At 38.8% G+C, this 19653-nt stretch overlaps 1 protein-coding gene across 2 annotated transcripts in view; it reads right to left on the reverse strand.

Moving 5' to 3' along the window:
- Positions 1 to 5300, reverse strand: part of SNCB (synuclein beta) — a 92135-nt gene extending 86835 nt beyond the window's left edge. Inside the window, exons 1-3 of one of the 2 annotated variants that reach the window (XM_075209139.1) lie at positions 5024 to 5295; positions 4862 to 4914; positions 3577 to 3713 (exon numbers count right to left, since the gene is read on the reverse strand). In XM_075209139.1, the coding sequence (XP_075065240.1) occupies positions 3577 to 3697 (121 nt within the window). In that variant the 5' untranslated portion in view covers positions 3698 to 3713; positions 4862 to 4914; positions 5024 to 5295. Of the gene's footprint in view, positions 1 to 3576; positions 3714 to 4861; positions 4915 to 5023 lie in introns of both variants that reach the window. The other variant, XM_075209140.1, reaches the window with a different exon arrangement.
- Between the last annotated feature and the right edge of the window lie 14353 nt (positions 5301 to 19653).

Genomic DNA, 19653 nt, shown 5'->3' on the forward strand with positions numbered 1-19653 from the left:
CAGACTTACATAGCTGTCTCTAAAAGCTAGAGGAGATAATGCTGTTATTGATATTGTCATAACCTGATTACTGCAGAGGGATGTGAAGCAGAGTGACAAGATTGCACCGCTTTTCAGGGGCTGGTGATGATGGGGGTCAGTACCATTATTTCCTCCACCGAGACCCATTTAAAGGGGCATATTCAATTGTCAGCGAAAACCCCGAAAAGCTCGCGCTCTGCACACTATTACAGTTATTACTGTAGTTTTCTCGCTGGATTTCAGCTCGCAGCTCCCTGAGCCGCGAGCTGAAATCCAGCTAACTATTACCGTATTAACGGTAGTAGTTTTAACGCCGTGGAAAACGGCGACAATTGAATATGCCCCAAAGAGTTCCAAAGAGAAAGAGTTTTGATTTTAAGAATAATAAGCTAAATAAAATGTGTTATTCACAGTAAATTAGTATTTTGTTCTAATGTCCCTCCGTTTTAACAATACATGTTTTATTTTATCTAATGAAATGCATTACAAAGGTAAATTATATTTAATGTGACAAATTCAAATAAATATCTTGATGGCAGATTTACTTAAACTGCAAACCCATACATCTCACATCTTCTGGTGAATAACTGTATAAATAAGAAATTGACATATATGTCTCAAATAAAAGAACTGATAATTAATGAGTATGAATTAAAATAAAAAACATTTTAGGTATTGCTGGTGCAATGCCTGTTTCTGTGTCACCAAATCAAAATGTACATACAGGTGGCCAGGGATGTAACTAGAAATTTGGATGCACCATAGCAACATTTCTAAGGAGGAACAACCTTCCACCCATTACCTCCCCTCCCCTCTCTTCTCCCCTCCCCCTTCCCTTATGTAGAATTGACAGGAGTTCCCTTCAACTTTGAGCAGGAGCTCTTGCAGACTTTGAGTGCTGGCACACATACACGGCATTCTGAGGCTTCAAACACCTTGCAGTGTCATTAGTCACACATAACGGAGCTCATTAAGCTCCCTGCTGACCACAGACACCCCATTATTCTCCCCTGAGATGTCAGAGGGAAGATGGGTCTGGACAGCAAGGATGACAGCCAAATGGAGCCCAGCTCCACACAAACACGTACAATACACCATTTTTGTCAGCAGCTAGGTAATCTTCCTGGTATATTTTTGGACTGTGGGGGAGAAACCAGAGGACCCAGAGGAAATTTACGCAAACACAGGTAGAACACACAAACTTCAAACAGATAGGGCCCTGTTTGGAACCTAACCCATGCCTTATTGATGTGAATGCTAATACCAAAAATATACAATTCTGTCAATGTAGAGGAACATGTACATACATATATATTTGTGAATGTTACAAGATACTTTTCTTGTTTAGGTTAAGAGGCCCTTTAAGCAAACAAGCCCCACCCACTTATGTTCAAACTGTTCCATTGTAAAAGACAAATAGATATGAGAACCACCTGTATTAGTATATAAGCAATCAAGTGCTTTACAGTACAATACCTACAAATATATATACACATCAGAAGTTTATAGGAGGAGGATATGTATTCCTTATTTTAGCAACCTCATTAAGAGACTCTTAGGGTACTGCCCACATATTTTAGGGAACACTTTATATTTTTTTCATAACAAACAACTCTAAAACGAAATAAACACTCATATATTGATATGCTGAAATACTCTTCATATTATCTAACAATACATTGCAAATAAATCCAGCATTCCAGCCAAATGCATACCTGGTATACAATATTTTATGATGATTTTTGTATATTACATTAAGAGAATAATGAATGCCAAGATGTGATGTAGAGAGATATCACTGAGCAACAAACTCTTACGAGAGAAAACTCTGCCTGTCTGCATAATGTATGGCTCATGTAATAGCCATTGATAGCAACCATTTAATTTGCCTCAGCATATCATCCAAGAGGTCCATAGGGACATAAAGTCAGCTACACACAAAGAAATACCAAGATTGTCTATAATTAACCCATCTTCTCCTAGAATAGACAGCTGAGGACACTAAAAAAATCTTTATAGATATACACAGAAGTGTCACTAAGGGATTCACACAGTTGCAGCATATTAAGGTTGTATACCTTATCTTTACAATACTGGTGTCAATCTAATAAAGGTTTCATTTGCACCTTTCTTATGGGATGATATTTATAATATATATATATATATATATATATATATATATATATATATTGAGTAGTGTATACTTGCAATGGCTAACCATTGAGATATCCAGTTTAATTAACCACAGTTTCCCTATATTTGGCAGGTAGGTGTTGGACATATTTGTAAACTGTTATCTGCACAACCTTACCAGATATGCTTTTTTTAATTAAAACATACATCTCTCGTCATAGTGAACATAAGCAGTGAAAAAAACAAGTATTATTTGTATTTATACAGTGCACTATATTGCTTAGATTGTTAGATGACCAAATCGAATTACAGTTGAGTGGTCCAATTTTCTTCTGTGCCAGGGGATTGGATTACTATGAAAGTGGATTTAATCACCCAAAAGGTTAAACTAATTTATCATGTATAGTGCATCTCCAGCTGCCATTAGACTTTGGATACACAAATGCAAAATGACTTAGAGAAATGACTAAATTGGTGGCATGGATGCTTTAAAGTGACGTAAAACATAATTACATAGGTTATTCTAAATAGAAAGCCTTATTTTTATGCATTGTATTCATACATATAGGTGTTGTCATGCTGCATGCTCTGCTAATGTAAAGGGAAATAATAGATGTCCACAGACTACAATAAAGCTAACGGATAGAAACAGAGGTGGAACTAGTGCGCTATGAGCCCCGATGCAGGTATGCGAGGAGGAGAGAACCGGGGCCCCCAACCCTCTGCATCTGCCATGCAGCGGGCCCCATTATCTCCATGGGCCACAGCGCATGACACCTGCCACACCAATGGTAGTTTCCACACTGAGTAGAAAGCTTAATGATTTACCAAGCAAACGTGTTCAACTAAACACCTCACAGAAACAGCAATATCCTTGTATTAGTTCTTGTAATAGATTCACTAAATGTAGCATTTTATTTTCTTCAAACATGCAAAACAACAAAATAAAATATGCTTGTCAATATGTGTCTTTTAAATAAAACTCTATAAGTAATGAGCTGTATCAGTTAAGGTGCCTACATACAGTGCTGGAAAACTGCATTGTACATCAGAAATAGTAGTGGCAAGAGAATCAGTAGGTGTATATTGGTCTTTTTACACTAAAACATACTGTAATCATCCCATTTATTAGTTTAACTTAAAAAATGTCACCTTACTAGTATAATAAAGTGTCCACTGTGATTTGGGAAGTTTCAGCACTGGACAGCTACTCCTGCACAGGCACAACAGGACAGATGTGGTAAGGTTTAGGCCAAATGACTCCTTGACAAAAACCCATCTATTCATTTTTGGCCACTTACTATAATTTATCTGGGCAAGGATTAGGTAAGTACTTAAAACATATACACACATGTCCACTCTAGCTAAGTGCCTCAGAGGCAGAGGTTACTCAGGGTTAAACAAGAGACACAAGATACCTACCAACATATAGAACCCCTTCCTTGGTCTTCTCTGCAGCTTCCGCTACCCCTTGCTTGGTTTTCTCAGCAGCAGCCACCACCCCTTCCTTTGCTTTGGACAAGCCTTTCATAAACACATCCATTCTGATCTGTTGCAGTCTGCAGAGAGAGGGGGTAGCAGATTAGTAGGGTAAGCACAGGAAACACAGTGATAGCTGAAGCCCCTGCAGCTCACTCTGACCTGCTTTTCAAATAGGAAGCTACCCCTACTCACATCAGATTAGTACATCCCTTTCTCTGATAGAATAGGGAGGAACAATGAGTGTGTACAATTCACATTACACATCTCATCTTAGACTTGCAAATGCACGTCTCCAAATGTTCGTGTGCTTCCATGATATGTTGTTATATTGTAGATCAGAGATTAAAATTGTGGGCATGCTAAATAAACTGTTTGCTGTTCCAATACCAACTGTGAATATTAATTTAAATATATTCTAAATCCATTTGTTGAATAATTTGCTTCTGTATGTTGAGCCCAATAATTATTATTCTGTCATTGTGAATACCATGTACATTTGCCAACACATTATATGGGAGTTACAAAAACACATTCAAAGACATTTTGCACATACTAATAAGGTGTGTGGATGTGTAATATTCCAGTTATTTTTTCTTTGTTAGGACAGGTGTGTGTGTGATAATGCAAGCCACATAAATCTGTGAGCTTGGCCCCATGTCCTTGAAACCTTGGATTTTTTTCCGCTGCGAAATAAAGGAGGAAGGGTACAAGGGGGAGGTGCAGCAATCCCAGCATCACCCTTTACACAGGCATTGCAGTTTTCACAAGCAAAAGATGGAGATGTGATATAAGAAAAAGACACCACTAGAGATAGTACGAGAGGCAGGGTGGAACAGAAGAAAACTACAGCCTGGCCATCTTGTGATTATATGGGAGACAGCAGGATGACAGACCTCATACTGCCCTGAGTTTGCCCTAGATACACGCTAGCTAGACAAAATATTTCATTTGTAAAGCAGAGATACCCATCATGAGTGACTACAATGTATTACAGTGTGTGGCTCCCCTTATCAGCTAGTATAAAGAGAAGCATTAGTAGAAAGACCCGGAATTGTCTCCCCAGCCCTGATGCAGATCAGAAGAGCTAATGCTTTTGCTTCTGTAGCAGATGCAACTACCCACACGCTTTGATGTCATGGGGGGGCCTTGCAAATGGATCTGATTAAAGAGCAAGATAATTAACCAAATGCAGGAGACCTTAAACAAACAAAATGAAAACACTAACCTTTCACGTCCCAATCTTATTGCAGGTGCTGTCTTCTTCCTGAAATAGGCTGTCTGGTAAGTGTAAAAAAAAAAAAAGGCAGAGGAAAACGTCAGACAGATGGAGCAGCTGTGATGGAGCTCCTTATAAATGCAGATCTGCCAGCCCCTCACCCTCCCTTACCTGGGGTTCAGAGGTGAAGTGGTCTCAGTTCTTTCTCTATGTGACGAGGCAGAGGAGGGATCAGAAGTGGCTCTCTTAGGGGTCCCTCAGCAGGCAGTGTCAGTGCAACAGAGCCATGGGATGCTACTCTATCAGCTGTACACCCGCCTTCGTCTCTGAGATGAAGCTACGCTTGAGAGTGTTTAATGCTTGTGTGAGTGCTGTCTACCCCCTTGTGGTAGCAGATCCTATGAACAAGCAAGAACAGCTATCAGAAGACCACAGCCAACTACCCCCCTTCTCTGCTGCTGGAAGACAGACAAACCTAGCCTTTACCAGCCCCCAACACACATAAAACTACATGTGTAAAATGCAAAACCCTCCCACAGCTCTCATCCCTGACCCTTTCTCCTTCATGCAAAGATGCTTTGTAACCTTCCTCTTCCCATGAGAGATGATGAGGTCAGATATACGTCAGCCACAACCAAGAACCCTTAGCTAGGTCACAGGAATTCGCCATAATATTTTTGGTGACCTATATATACATGCATACACACACATACATAAATGTATCTTTACATAATGTATCTTGTGAACAGCTTTAGCTGGTTGTGGAAGTAATGTACTGAAATAATATGCTGTAGCTGACTTTTACATTTAAGATATAGATGTACATGACAAATACACTGTTTTTGATATGCACTAACATACATATACAGACACATATATGTATTACATTATAAGAGGATGAGCTAACCAGTACTGAGAAAAGGAGGACTGGATACACAAAATGTGAGGGAAGATTGGAGGTATATTCAGGTGAAGAATGGATGGATAGTCTTCATAAAAGAACTCATCAGCAGAGACATGTGCCCATATGGCCAGTCATTTGACAGCTGTTCCTACATTTGCAGAATTGATAGCAGAATATTGACAAATTGCTCAACAGAGTAGAACACAATGGGGCTGATTCACGTAAGTTGCGTGTATAAAAAAAGAACTCTTGTTTATGCCACCTGCATATTAACGAATGCATGCTGTATAAATACTGTGTTGATGTTTACCCCATTCCCTTCCCTCCCCTTGTCCCCCCCATCCCACTGCCCACTGCCTTCTACCCCTTATTTTCATCTTGTTTTTTGTACCCTTGTAATTAAAAAATCATTGTTGGAGAAAAATAAAAACGAGAAAGCAACTTGAGCGTAGTTCCGTCCATATTCACGTTACTCAAGTTATGTTTTGATTTGAATCTAGGTGAAATTACGCTTTGCCTAAACAGTACATGCTGTATGTGGAATACACACATGCGTAAGGGCAATAAAAGTGGACAGCAGAACGCATAAAACATTTATTGATAAATAACCACTAATAACAGTATAATGATTTATATATTTATTTTCAAATATTATTATTTTTTTATACTTATTTAATATTAATTACATAAATAGTTCAATGCATAATGTATACACAATGCATTTTTATAGTATATCTTAGTTGCATACAGTTGTTTTGTGATAGCTACTGACATGCATATGTGTAATTTTTTATTCAAAGACTATGCCGTGTTGTTCATCACTACCAGTCAGCATATACACCTGGGGGTAAATGTATCAAGCTGAGAGTTTTCCAGCGGGTTTGAAAAGTGGGGATGTTGCCTATAGCAACCAATCAGATTCTAGCTGTCATTTTGTAGAATGCACTAAATAAATGGTAGCTAGAATCTGATTGGTTTTTCAAACCCAACGGAAAACTCTCAGCTTGATACATTTACCCCCTGATCTGTAGTGGGTGGAAAAGATACAGGTGAAAACAAGTGTACTTACGACAAACACAAGACTTGAGTCAGCTACATCTGCTTCGGAACGCCCTTACTGTACATGGCCTAAATTACTCTGTTGCTTCCCTACCCCGTTCCGCTTCTCAAGTAGTGGACAGTCACGAGTGTCAGATGTGCTCGGATATGAATTGTATGCAATTGTGTTCATTGGCATAGTGTCAGTTTCTGCATATAAGCAAAGTTATTTCATGCAAGTTATGCTACGCAAACAGAGGTATGTCCTAACATGAATAAAGCAACCTATCATCATCACCATTTATTTATATAGTGCCACCAATTCCACAGCGCTGTACAGAGTACTCACTCATCATCATCATCATCATTTCATCATCATCATCATTTATTTATATAGTACTCACTCACATCAGTCCCTGCCCCATCGGAGCTTACAGTCTAAATTCACACACACACACACACAGACGTGTTAATTTTTGTCAGCAGCTAATTACTCTACCAGTATGGTTTTTTGGAGTGTGTGAGGACACTAGAGCACCCAGAGAAAACACACACAAACACATGGAGCTGCACAGATAAGTACACAACCTGTGATAAAGACAGGCCCCATGTATTCACAATTTCATCATTAATTTAAGCCATATATGAGGCTAAATGGAGCCTTACTTTAGTGCACCTCTAAAGATTTACCTGCCTCTCCGCGCAGCGAGGCGCACTTTTAGCTTGCAGAGGCGGCTCCTGAAAGCAGAGAGGAGGCATGCATCTTCAAGTGTTCTGCAGTGTGCATCGGGTGCGCTTCATAAATAATGATCTCTGAAATATTTTGTGACAAGCTTGCAAGAGAGAGGATGTGGGTTCAGCTTCTCAAGAAGCATGTTGTATAGTTTTAAAGTGTGTTTTGAAGACACTGTAATTCTTGAGCAGCTGAATCCACAGCCTCTCTCTTGCAAGCTTGTCACAAAATAGGCCAAAAGTCAGAGGCCATCAGTTATTGAGTGCACTTGATTGGGAACAAACACAGTAATAAAACAATACTGGGTAATACAACACATAGGTTAGAGGAACCTGCTCACATGCTTGCAGAGTAAATCTTTCACAATAATTTGGTATTTTTGCCCAGAACTTGAGAATCCCCAGAGTTGATACACTAATTTAATGAGCAGTTTCCTTAAGTGTAAAACAGATACTCCTTTGAGTATCTAAAGTGATTGGAGTTTTATTTGCAGTGACTAGCATTTCCTTTCATCGCTCATAGAGCAGTCTTTCTTTATATGAGCTTTCTTATAGCGAAAACACACTCTTCCTTATGCTTCCATAATTTCTCCTGCTTTAAGAGCATACTTGCCAACTTTATTAAGTTGGCTTCCGGGAGCCTGCCGGGGGATGGGGGCGGGGGCTACAAAATTTTTTTTTTTTTTGCGCCATTCCCCGCCATTCCCCGGGGCCAAACAGCGCGATTCCCGGTTTTGGACCTAATTCTGCCCACTTCACTAAGTGGGCAGTGTTCTGCCACATGCGGGAGATTGCCACACTCTCCCGGTAGTCCGTGAGACTCTCGCAAAATGCGGGAGTCTCCCGGACATTCCGGGAGACTTGGCAAGTATGGTTAAGAGCTGCTCTCACAGACTGTCTTCTAGACCTGACCTCTTGACAAAGTATCAAAAAGTGAGTTTTGGTTCTAAACTACCTTCAACAGCAATGACTAAAGCTTCATATTATTCAAGCTGCTCTATTGCTATCTTTAATACCCTTTCCAATTCATCTCTAAAATTTATAGAATTGCATTTACATGTTCTAGAATTATTTTGTTTTATGTTATTTGATCTTTCATGTATAGTTTACAGTGCATTACGCATAATGTGCTGTGTCTGTTTTCCTGACAAGAATGATCATCTTCTGTTATTAACCTGATTACCCCTTTAACCTGCCTATGTATCCCTTGCCCCTGGATTGCTCTCTTTGGGGCTTATGAAATGGTAAATGTATTTGTGCCCCAATGATAGCAGGAGCAGCAAGTGTAGCATAGAGAAAGTATAGAGATGTGACCTGTCAGTAGTGTAAGTAGTAAATGTGCAGGTCGCATTTACCATGTAAAATATAATTAAATACAAACAAAATACAAATTAAATTAAGTGGAACTAAATTTAATACAAACATATATTGTTTACCCATTTAAAACGAAATGGGAACCTTCTTTCCTGCAGCAGGACCTTATCATCCAATAGGCTGCAGCCTAGGGTGTGAGGAATGTGAGAGGTATAAACTGAAATTTATTTTGAAATATAAGAATATTTGTTCTCCAAATGAAAAAGAAAATATGAAAGAAAAATAGTAAGATTGTAATCTTGAGGTACTCCCATGATAAATGTTGAGGACAATAAGTCATCCTTGGGTGGGCACTTAGGGATAAACGAGTAGGAAAGACAAGGATGGCGACAGACGGAGGCATGACAGTCCCTTCCATATGTTCACCCTCAGTAGCGCTCATTCATGCCTCTGTTCTGCTATACATTTCAGATTTTAATGAAAAAAAAAATGAGTGCCAAAGATTGCTATGCGCCATTTAAAAAGCCAAGTGGAGTAGAATTAAAAAAACACGGGAACATAATTTATTTTATTTTTGGGGGGGTGAAGGAAGCTGCATTTTAAATTAGGGAAAAGTTTGCTAATACCTACCGCATATTAGCCTGCCATTTAAGTAATGTGAATAGATGGACACGACTTCATATACTATAGAAGCTATATTTATTAAGTAAGTACTATGAGTCGAAGAGGTTAGTCCCCAAACATCCAATCACAACCGGCTAGTTAGTGCTGCTAATCGTCATCATCACAATTACATCTTGTTGCACCTGCTCTCCAGCATCTCCTGGCAAGTGTATATGCATTTGCATACAGGTCTACCTCGGTCGCAATTATGTGAACATGCCCTTAATGTACTCTGCCTACGCTCAACACCCCCCCCCCCCCCCCCCCCCCCATTCCACCTCGCCATTCGGAGGGGTCTTAAATGTAATGAAGACCAAGGGGTATATTTACTAAACTGCAAGTTTGAAAAAGTGTAGATGTTGCCTATAGCAACCAATCAGATTCTAGCTGTCATTTTGTAGAATGTACTAAATAAATGATAGGTAGAATCTGATGGGTTGCTATAGGCAGCATCTCCACTTTTTCAATCCCGCAGTTTAGTAAACCTAGCCCCAAATGTGCATATGGTCGTACTCATACACATTTTTGGGTGCACATGTGCAGTATGGAAATGCACATTTTACTCTAATTAAACAGACATATGACCATGAGGCTCTGTATGTGCCGAGTTCTTCCCACAAGTCATCTTTACATGGAAGCATTTATACTGATGGAGGAAAGGAATAAAGGCAGATTGGACAGACACATGATGACAGATTATTGCTGGAACCTCTAACGTGATTGTCCTGATAACCTACATAAAATAAAATAGTACAAACAGTGATTTACTATGCACTAATTGTAATGATCAGAATTAGCTTACCATGTTTATATGTTATTATACCTAATAAAATATCATTATGTATTTCATGTGTTTGCTTTTGCATGATTTCAGACAATTTCAATGTGATTTGCATGACCATTACATTTTGTGCATTTTTATGTTTTTCAATGGTGTAATAGTTATCTCAAAATTAGAGCCAATCTAGCAAAAGTGAGGTGATATTCGGACTCAGCACCACAAAGTTACCCCAAAATCATTCTATTATGATTGGCAATAAAATGAGTGCTAACTAGTGGATTCAGGTGTTGTACAATAATATCTGTCTGTTGGAACTCTAACAGGTATTAAATTATCAACATTAGTCATCGATCTTCATTTTCTATTTATACTTAATCATCTCCCAACAGGTATGAAATTAGAGATGAGCGGGCTCGGATTCCGCTAATCCGAGCCCACCCGAACAGTGCGGATCCGAACAGGATCCGAGCACTGTTCGGAAATTTCCGGCGGGCAAAAAATGAAAACGAGGCTCTGTCGTCCAAGTCTCGCGTCGAATCTCGCGAGGGGTGGGAGGGAGGGCCCAGAACAATTCCATCTTGTACCTCTTTTTTTGGCATTATGTGCTCAAGCTACCTCGGTGCAACCTTTTGGCCTAAAAACAATATTGTAAGGTGTTCAGAATAGACTGGAAATTAGTGGAAATGATTGTTATTGAATGTTATTGAGGTTAATAATAGCGTAGGAGTGAAAAAAAACCCACAAAACTGGTTTTTAGCATTTTTTATGTTTTTTTCAAAATAAATCCGAATCTAAAACCTTAAATCCGAACCAAAACCTTTCGTCAGGTGTTTTGCAAAACAAATCCGAACCCAAAACCTCAAGCAAATCCGAATCCAAAACACAAAACACGAGACACCAAAAGTGGCCGGTGCACATCCCTATATGAAATTCCCTTTTATTACCAAGTAGGAAGATTATAAGCATAGCCAGAAGGAGGTGCTATTGTGTCAGAGCTACAAATGTTTCAATTAAATGCCCTTCATACAGCTTATTGCAATGTTTCACAAATTCAGTCCTCAGAGAGCCCTAACACTGCATGTTTTCCATAGCTCCTTGCATGAGCACATGTGCATTCATTTGGGATACACTGGCTTATTGTGTCTTGAAGCATAAATCTTTTTCTTACTTGTTCACCATTGTGCTACCAGTTTGATGATACAATTGGAAATAATTCCACGGTCCTATCCAAATTGGTTGAAATGTCTCATATGACTGTGTCAGTGTTTGGAGTTTAAATGTATATGTCACTAAATCTATAAGTCTAGCAGCTTCAATTAATAAAGCAGCAAAGTGGAACTTTTTACTCTAGGGGGTAAACGTATCAAGCTGAGTTTTCCGGCGGCTTTGAAAAGTGGAGATGTTGCCTATAGCAACCAATCAGATTCTAGTGATCATTTTGTAGAATGTACTAAATAAATGATAGCTAGAAAAACAAAGCGTCATCTAAAGGCTTAATATCTACTTTCTATTCTCTATTAATGAATCACAATGCCTGACAGAGTCTCATGAGCTCCGCTGGGAGAAGGAGATGGCTGAAACTATAGATCCTGAGGAATGGACAGAGACTCGCGAGGCAATTGCCAAATCCTCAATCTGTACACAGATAAAAGAAAATTCTTACAAACCCTTATTCCATTAGTATTTAGTCCCATCCAAACTGAAAATTCTTACAAACCCTTATTCCATTAGTATTTAGTCCCATCCAAACTGAAAATTCTTACAAACCCTTATTCCATTAGTATTTAGTTCCATCCAAACTGAAAATTCTTACAAACCCTTATTCCATTAGTATTTAGTCCCATCCAAACTGAAAACAGTCTATCCGACAACCTCTGACCTCTGCTGGCGCAATTGTGGCCATCGAGGGTCCCTGTCCCATATTTGGTAGAGTTGTCCAAAAATCATCCCTTTCTGGAATGAGGTTGCTGAACTTATTTATAAATCTAAGGTCCACCTATCATACTTTTTTCTTCCTATACTTCTGTCTGACACCCACAAAGTAACTTGGAAACTCCCGGGCCATATTTTGACCGCAGCCAGATGTTTACTAGCCAGGAAATGGAAACAACCATAGAGCCCCTCTAGTTCCGAACTAATTCAGAGTGGTTGGCATATATATAATCTAGAGCACATGACTAGTATAGTTAATGATCGTCCTAACAAGTTTCTCTACACATGGCATAGTTGGCTGGATTACTTTACCGCTACACACTCCTTTTCTTAATAAATGAAAATACAGAGATTTTAGTAATTTCTTGATCTGAGTCTTACTTCATTCTGTTTTCCTTCCCTCTTCTTTGTTTTACCCTTTACTAACATACCCTCTCCCCTCCCCCCCCCCGCCCCCATCCTTCTTCTCTCTGTTTCCAGCTTCTGTTCTTTCTTCTTTCTCTCCCCCTCTCCGTCTCCCCTTTATGGTACTTCGGATATCTCATAACCATTATACTGTTTACTCATTTTTGCTCATATTCTTTTGCCCACGACGACCTTTCCCTCTGTAGGGACTCTGGTCTCCATACCTTATCTGTATTACAATTTCTCAATGTTTTCACTGTTATGAGTTGTATTATTGTAGCACATGCTAGACCGTTTCATTCTGAAAAAAGTGAATAAAAATGTATTAAAAAAATAAATAAATGATAGCTAGAATCTGATTGGTTTTTAAAACCCGCCGAAAAACTCTCAGCTTAATACATTTACCCCTAGGTGTTCATGGTTTGAAATTATATATAACACTGTCACATATGAAATGTTCGTTGTTATTGTCACTCATTCTATTGATGTATTGTTGAAGTAACATTATCTGGAGAAACCAGGCTCACATATAACTTAACATGTTCTGAATACAGTACTTCATCTTAAATGACCACTGAACCCCACATTGTTATGAGTCACATTCTTCTGCAGCTTTACTAAAATATAAAGTATTGCCTGCACACTACATTATAGACAGACTCTTACATCTTTAGGATGGTGTCATAATGGGATCTGATAAAAGTCAAAAAGCTAATAATGCAGACAGTTAAGATGTTGTGGCAACAATCTACCAATACACAAAGTGCTTTTCTTGAGCGCAAGTCTGCAAGCCTGTAAATCTCAATTTACCTGCTTATTTAAATAAGCATCATCAGAGAAAAGAAAGAGTATGCGTAATGGGGCACTCTAAAGGTTAGAGTAGTACTATTATCTGAAAATTAAATGTATAATCTTTAATATTCTTTATTAGTATTATTTTAAAACACACCCAACAATAAGTGTGCACATATAAACTTATATTAACATTTACATAATTAGCGAAATATTAAAAAATGCATGTAGAATGGAAACCAGAAATAGGAATACAGTTAAAAAGCAGTATAACTGCTCAAACTGTGCTGCTGTAGATGTCGTCAATAAGAATGAATATATCTTATAAATACAAATCCTCAATAATGTAAACGCTCTATGTAATCCCTAATAGTCTCTCCAAATGGGAAATATAATAAAAATGAACCAATCTCATATAACTATTCGTAATAAGGAGAGATCCCAAGATGGAATCCCTATCTGCAACAATCTAATTGGCCGTGGGTAGTGTATCAGTAATCAGGGAAGTTGTGAGCTATTATAATTTTACACAATTCCCCTTTATAATAAATACCGGAATAGTGCCAATTATGGTACTGTGTGGTATGTTATGCAGCTCTTATTATTATAATAAGATGGTACTGATAAACGTCATGAACTGAGTAAGTTGTACCAAGGATTATATTATTTTATTTATTCAGAAATGATGGGTCTCTCTATTAGAGTATAACGCCCCTTAAAACGCTGTAAATAAAGTTGTACGTAATCTAGAAAACCCTGTTTATATATTTAACTTAGTTCAGCAAAAATATGCGCGTTTCGCTAATCGGCTTTATCAAAGATAAAGCCGATTAGTGAAACGCGCGTTAGTCGTTTCTGTGCTTCAGCTGTTCCTCTATTTATACACTAAGCTCTTTGTCCTGCTTGTCTGTTACGATCGCAATAGTTGCCGCTACCAAACTGTACTCTGCCACTTGCTTCAAACTCACTGGGCATTTCATTTTGATGTATGCAGCAGACCAAGCGCTGCATACTCTGCCTGATTAAGCGGATGCTAGGCAGTGCCTTAAATGAGCAAATAGCCTTTCCGTGATACTACACTGTCACGGATCAGGCTAAACAGAGTGTTATTGTATTTGAGATCCCTACCTTACCTACACACAGCGTATACAGCGCTGCAATTTGCTCTATCAAATTAACGTTAAGATAGGGTCTCTCTATATCAATACACCCCGCTTACTCACATTATCCAGTGAAGCAAGCGCTATATACGTGTCTACTTTAATACACGTTAGGCAGTGTCTTTAATGAGAATATAGTCTCTATATAATTGAGATTGTTTTAAGATTTTACATGACCTCTAATCAGGCCATTGAAACTGCTGCTTTATCAGAGATCTCTGTCTAGTGATTATCATGCATATATTTGCTGAACTAAGTTAAATATATAAACAGGGTCTTCTAGATTACGTACAACTTTATTTACAGCGTTTTAAGGAGCGTTATACTCTAATAGAGAGACCCATCATTTCTGAATAAACAAAATAATATAATCCTTGGTACAACTTACTCAGTTCATGACGTTTATCAGTACCATCTCATTATAATAATAAGAGCTGCATTACATACCACACAGTACCATAATTGGCACTATTCTGGTATTTATTATAAATGGGAATTGTGTAAAATTATAATAGCTCACAACTTCCCTGATTACTGATACACTACCCACGGCCAATTAGATTGTTGCAGATAGGCATTCCATCTTGGGATCTCTTCTTATTACGAATGGTTATATGAGATTGGTTCATTTTTATTATATTTCCCATTTGGAGACTATTAGGGATTACATAGAGCATTTACATTATTGAGGATTTGTATTTATAAGATATATTCATTCTTATTGACGACATCTACAGCAGCACAGTTCGAGCGGTTATTCAGCAGTGACAGTGTGCTGCCCGGCTGCTCTGATTGTGTTTAAAACACAATCAGAGCAGCAGGGCAGCACACTGTCACTGCCGAGCGGACCTGCACCTACTGTGCAGCCGCCGGTAGCCTTAGAAGTCAGAAAGGGGGCGGGGCCTAAATTGCCCCCCCTCCCCTAAAATCGCCCCGGGTAGAGCAATTGTCTAGATCCGCCCCTGAACAGAGCATAATAGATATATTTAGTTAAGAATAAATTCCCCAGATATTTAATTTGTATTATCCTATATGTCTTATTGCACCTACAAATGTCTTTGACATAGTTGGCACTACTGTATTATTGCACATCCTTTATCCATAGTTTATTGCATTCCCTCTGAACATCATCCCTGGCTACATAGTTAGGTTTAAAAGGACACAAGATAAAACTCTGACACACCGACTTTCCTTTCATCTAGGCAAACAAATACCGAAAACTACTGTAGTCATTTCCGAGAACAAATCCTAATATATCCCCTGGGGTCAATAACCTGACTGTTACAAATAGGTGAACTTTAGAGAGCAGCTTCTTGTTAGAATGTGCAGCAAGCTTGTGACTCCATCAATACTTTTTTTTTTTTGGAGAATACAGCAGAAAGAAAACAAACTTGTACAAACATAAATCAAGGTACTTATTGAGAATTCCTGGTGCCATTGAGATAATAGGCTACTGCATACTTTATTGTGTTTCTATGTAATAAATCTAGGCTACAAATCACTTCTGTTGAGCAACACATATTTCAAAATACAACACAAATGAAGAACACATAAAATTCTAGAAATTCTACATTGTGGTACTGATGTTTCCTGGCGTTAATAGATATTAAATGTCTCAAATAAGCAGGTGTTAAACAGTAATACATTTTTTAAAGGCGCCCCAATACATATTGACTCTTTCTTAGTCATTTGTGATGATTTTATCTAATAAAAACGTATAAACCATCTAATAAAACTTTATCACTTGAATCACCTGTCGTGTGAATTAAACCATAGAAAAACGAGAGGCTGTGGACTAATATTCTGCCATGTGACTATGGTGCAGAGCGCAAGCAATGGTCAGTATAACTGAATCAGCAATATGAGTATGCCTAGTCTTCAAATACTCACATTTAGGCCCTTAGCGTTTGAGAGAAGTGTAGTCCTTTATTAATTAATTGTATAGCAGAAAAACATGCATTTAACATTTTAGAATGTGTCTATGCCTTTGTCAAGTGTACAGAAAAACATAATGGGCCTGATTCATTAAAGCATGCAAAACGAACGTATTGTGAGTTTTTTAAAAATGCACGGATAACGTTCTCCGGGCGGATGCCCGGAGAACGTTACCTGCCTGACTGCATTATGCCAACTGTGAAGTTTGGTGGAGGAGGGATAATGGTATAGGGCTGTGTTTCAGGGTTTTGGCTAGGCCCCTTATATCCAGTGAAGGGCAATCTTAATGCTTCAGCATACCAAGTCATTTTGGACAATACTATGCTTCCAACTTTGTGGCAACAGTTTGGGAAAGGCCTTTTTATATTCCAACATGACTGTGCCCCGGTGTACAAAGCAAGGGTTACAAAGACATGGTTTGATGAGTTCGGTGTGGAAGAACTTGACTGGCCCGCACAGAGCCCTGACCTCAACCCCATCGAACACCTTTGGGATTAACTTGGAATGGCCTTCTCATCCAACACCAGCACCTGACCTCACAAATGCTCTACAGAATTATAGGGCACAAATTCCCCCAGAAACACTCCAACATCCTGTGGAAAGCCTTTCAAGAAGAGTGGAAGCTGTTATCGCTGCAAAACAGGGACAAACTCCATATTAAATTATATGTATTTTAATACAATGTCATTACAGTCCTTGTCGGTATATGGTCAAGCGTCCGAATACTTTTGTCCATATAGTGTATGCTGAGCAGGAATAATGGCAGCAGTGCTGCTATTGGGACATTAGGACAAAATCTGAGAATTTATGCTGACCAAATGGTGCTACACTGGTTCGGACTAAGAGGCATGCAATTGGCCTTTGTAGTGGCACGAATTTGCAAAGGAAGGCTCATATGTGATAATTAAACAAGTTGGGCATAATAGCATGGAGCAAATCACATTTGCAGAGTTGGCACTCAATATTTGCTCAGATATAGTACTAATTCACAAAATAGTAGATGGGTGTATGGCTGTTTGGTCCAAAATGGTACAGCGGCTAGAATGGAAGCAGACCATTACCGCTAAGGCATTGACTAGACTCAAAAGAATTAGGAGGAATGCACAACCAGGCTTTATAGGCTGGATGGGGTACATTTATCAGATATGGGATTGGATATCTTTAATATGCAGACAGGATGCAATGGAGAGGCCAATTAAAGGAGATATAGTTTTTGTGGTAGCTAAATATATGTTGATATCATTTGTAATTTAAAAAGTATCTTATTTTCTAACAGTTCTATTAATCAGAAATAAATTACTTAATAAATACTTATTAATTTATACCTAAACACTGGGTCCTAAAAAAATTTAACCAATATCCACCCTCTCCCAATTAGCTGTACTATGGGGTTTCCAATGACAGGCTATCATTGAGTACACAGGGACGGTGAGATTCTTACAATCTGCTTGTTTTAGCTCCACCCACCACGGCATTGCGGAGTCTAACTTGGCAAAGGTTTTTGCCATGGACCCCCAGCAAGGAGGTTTGGTCTTCAATCCTTACATTACACAAGACGTGCTTTTTCAGATATGTAGCATGCGAGATTGGTAGGAGAAGAGGATGTTAACCGACAAGGGGAGACCAGAATAGGAAAACCAGAATACAAGTATTACTCGAAGAGCAACAGATACAGGATACCAAGATTCCAGGATTTGCTGAGAAGCATATAGCACTGGATTCTAGGATCCACTGAATAGGAACAGATACAGGATACCAGGATTATCTCTGAAGCATATAGCGCTGGATACCAGGCCCTGCAGGATGGAAATGGATACAGGGTACAAGGATTAATTGGAGGCATATAGCGCTGGATACCAGGATCTACAAGGAATGTACAGGAATAATGGCGCCAAACCAATCCAGCAGCTTAGCAGGCAACAGGACATGAAGATCTGGCACCATATTGCCAGAACAGGTGCCCTAAATAGTCAACAGGATGAGGTGGAGTCAGATATAATTAGCAAATAACTGGGAAGGGAAATTAATAAAAGCCAAGATGGCGGCTGCCATCGGAGGGGTCAGCACATGAGAAAGGCATCTTTAGCCTTTCGGAGGACTCACCACATCTTGTGTGTCTAAGTTTATTTTCCCAACAAACCAAAGGAAGTTGAAACTCAAACAGAGCTGTTGCCATTTTTACAAAAGCTCTGACATATCCACAGTTCCACACACCTGGCATCTTTGTTATAAACTAACATAGTGCTATCTGTACTGCCTCTTCTAATTGTAAGATAGGCACAAGAAGCGCTTACAACATTGGTAGTAATTCATTCTCACAAACAGCAAGTCCATGGCATGGACCCCACAGTTCTGCTAGTTGCCCAGAAGTGGGATGTTAGTTAAAAAGGACACACTAGCTCTGCCTGACAGTAAATGATCAGAATAGGGAGTTCCTGGGATTGCACTTAGCTGTCAGTCAATCACGCAGTTTCCTATAATTCCCACTTGTGATTGGTTGATGATGAAGGGAGTCCCAGGGACTCTCTTCTTTGTTGAGGGGGGGGGGGAATAATCAATGTTGTGGAGCTCAATTCATTCATAAGAACCCAAATATTTCAATGCTTCTTTAATTTCAACAGAGTTTCTACATGTGGCACACAACTCCATTGTGTTGAAAGGGCAATTGAAATGAATGGGCCAATGAAATGAACAGAAAAAATTCAAATATTAAATTTTAAAAAAGAGTGCCCAAAATTCACTCGACTTTGAAAGTAAATAACGGTTTGCCAGATTAGAGTTTGGACAGTGAATTCACAAAGGTTTTTGTGATTATGATCGATTTAAAACTAGTGCAAAAGAATTATCTTTAGTATATTCCCCCCAATGTTTATCAAGTTTACTATGCCTTTAATATCACTTTAGTATTCTTACAGTATAAAGCAGAGAGCATAAGGAACAGATGGAGGAGGTAAATATGAAAGTCAATGCTGTGAACTTCTGCCAAAAATAAACAGTGTAACCTATATAGTAAAAACACACCAGACTGAAGTGCGTTATAAAACATATATACAGAGTTGGATTTGGTCAGCTGTCACATTTATCATTATTTTGGTTTTGTAACACCCAGGTGTTAAACACACTTTGAACACCTGTTCTCCTGCAA

The sequence above is a fragment of the Mixophyes fleayi genome, chromosome 4 (genome assembly GCF_038048845.1).
Source record: "Mixophyes fleayi isolate aMixFle1 chromosome 4, aMixFle1.hap1, whole genome shotgun sequence".
Taxonomy (NCBI): domain Eukaryota; kingdom Metazoa; phylum Chordata; class Amphibia; order Anura; family Limnodynastidae; genus Mixophyes; species Mixophyes fleayi.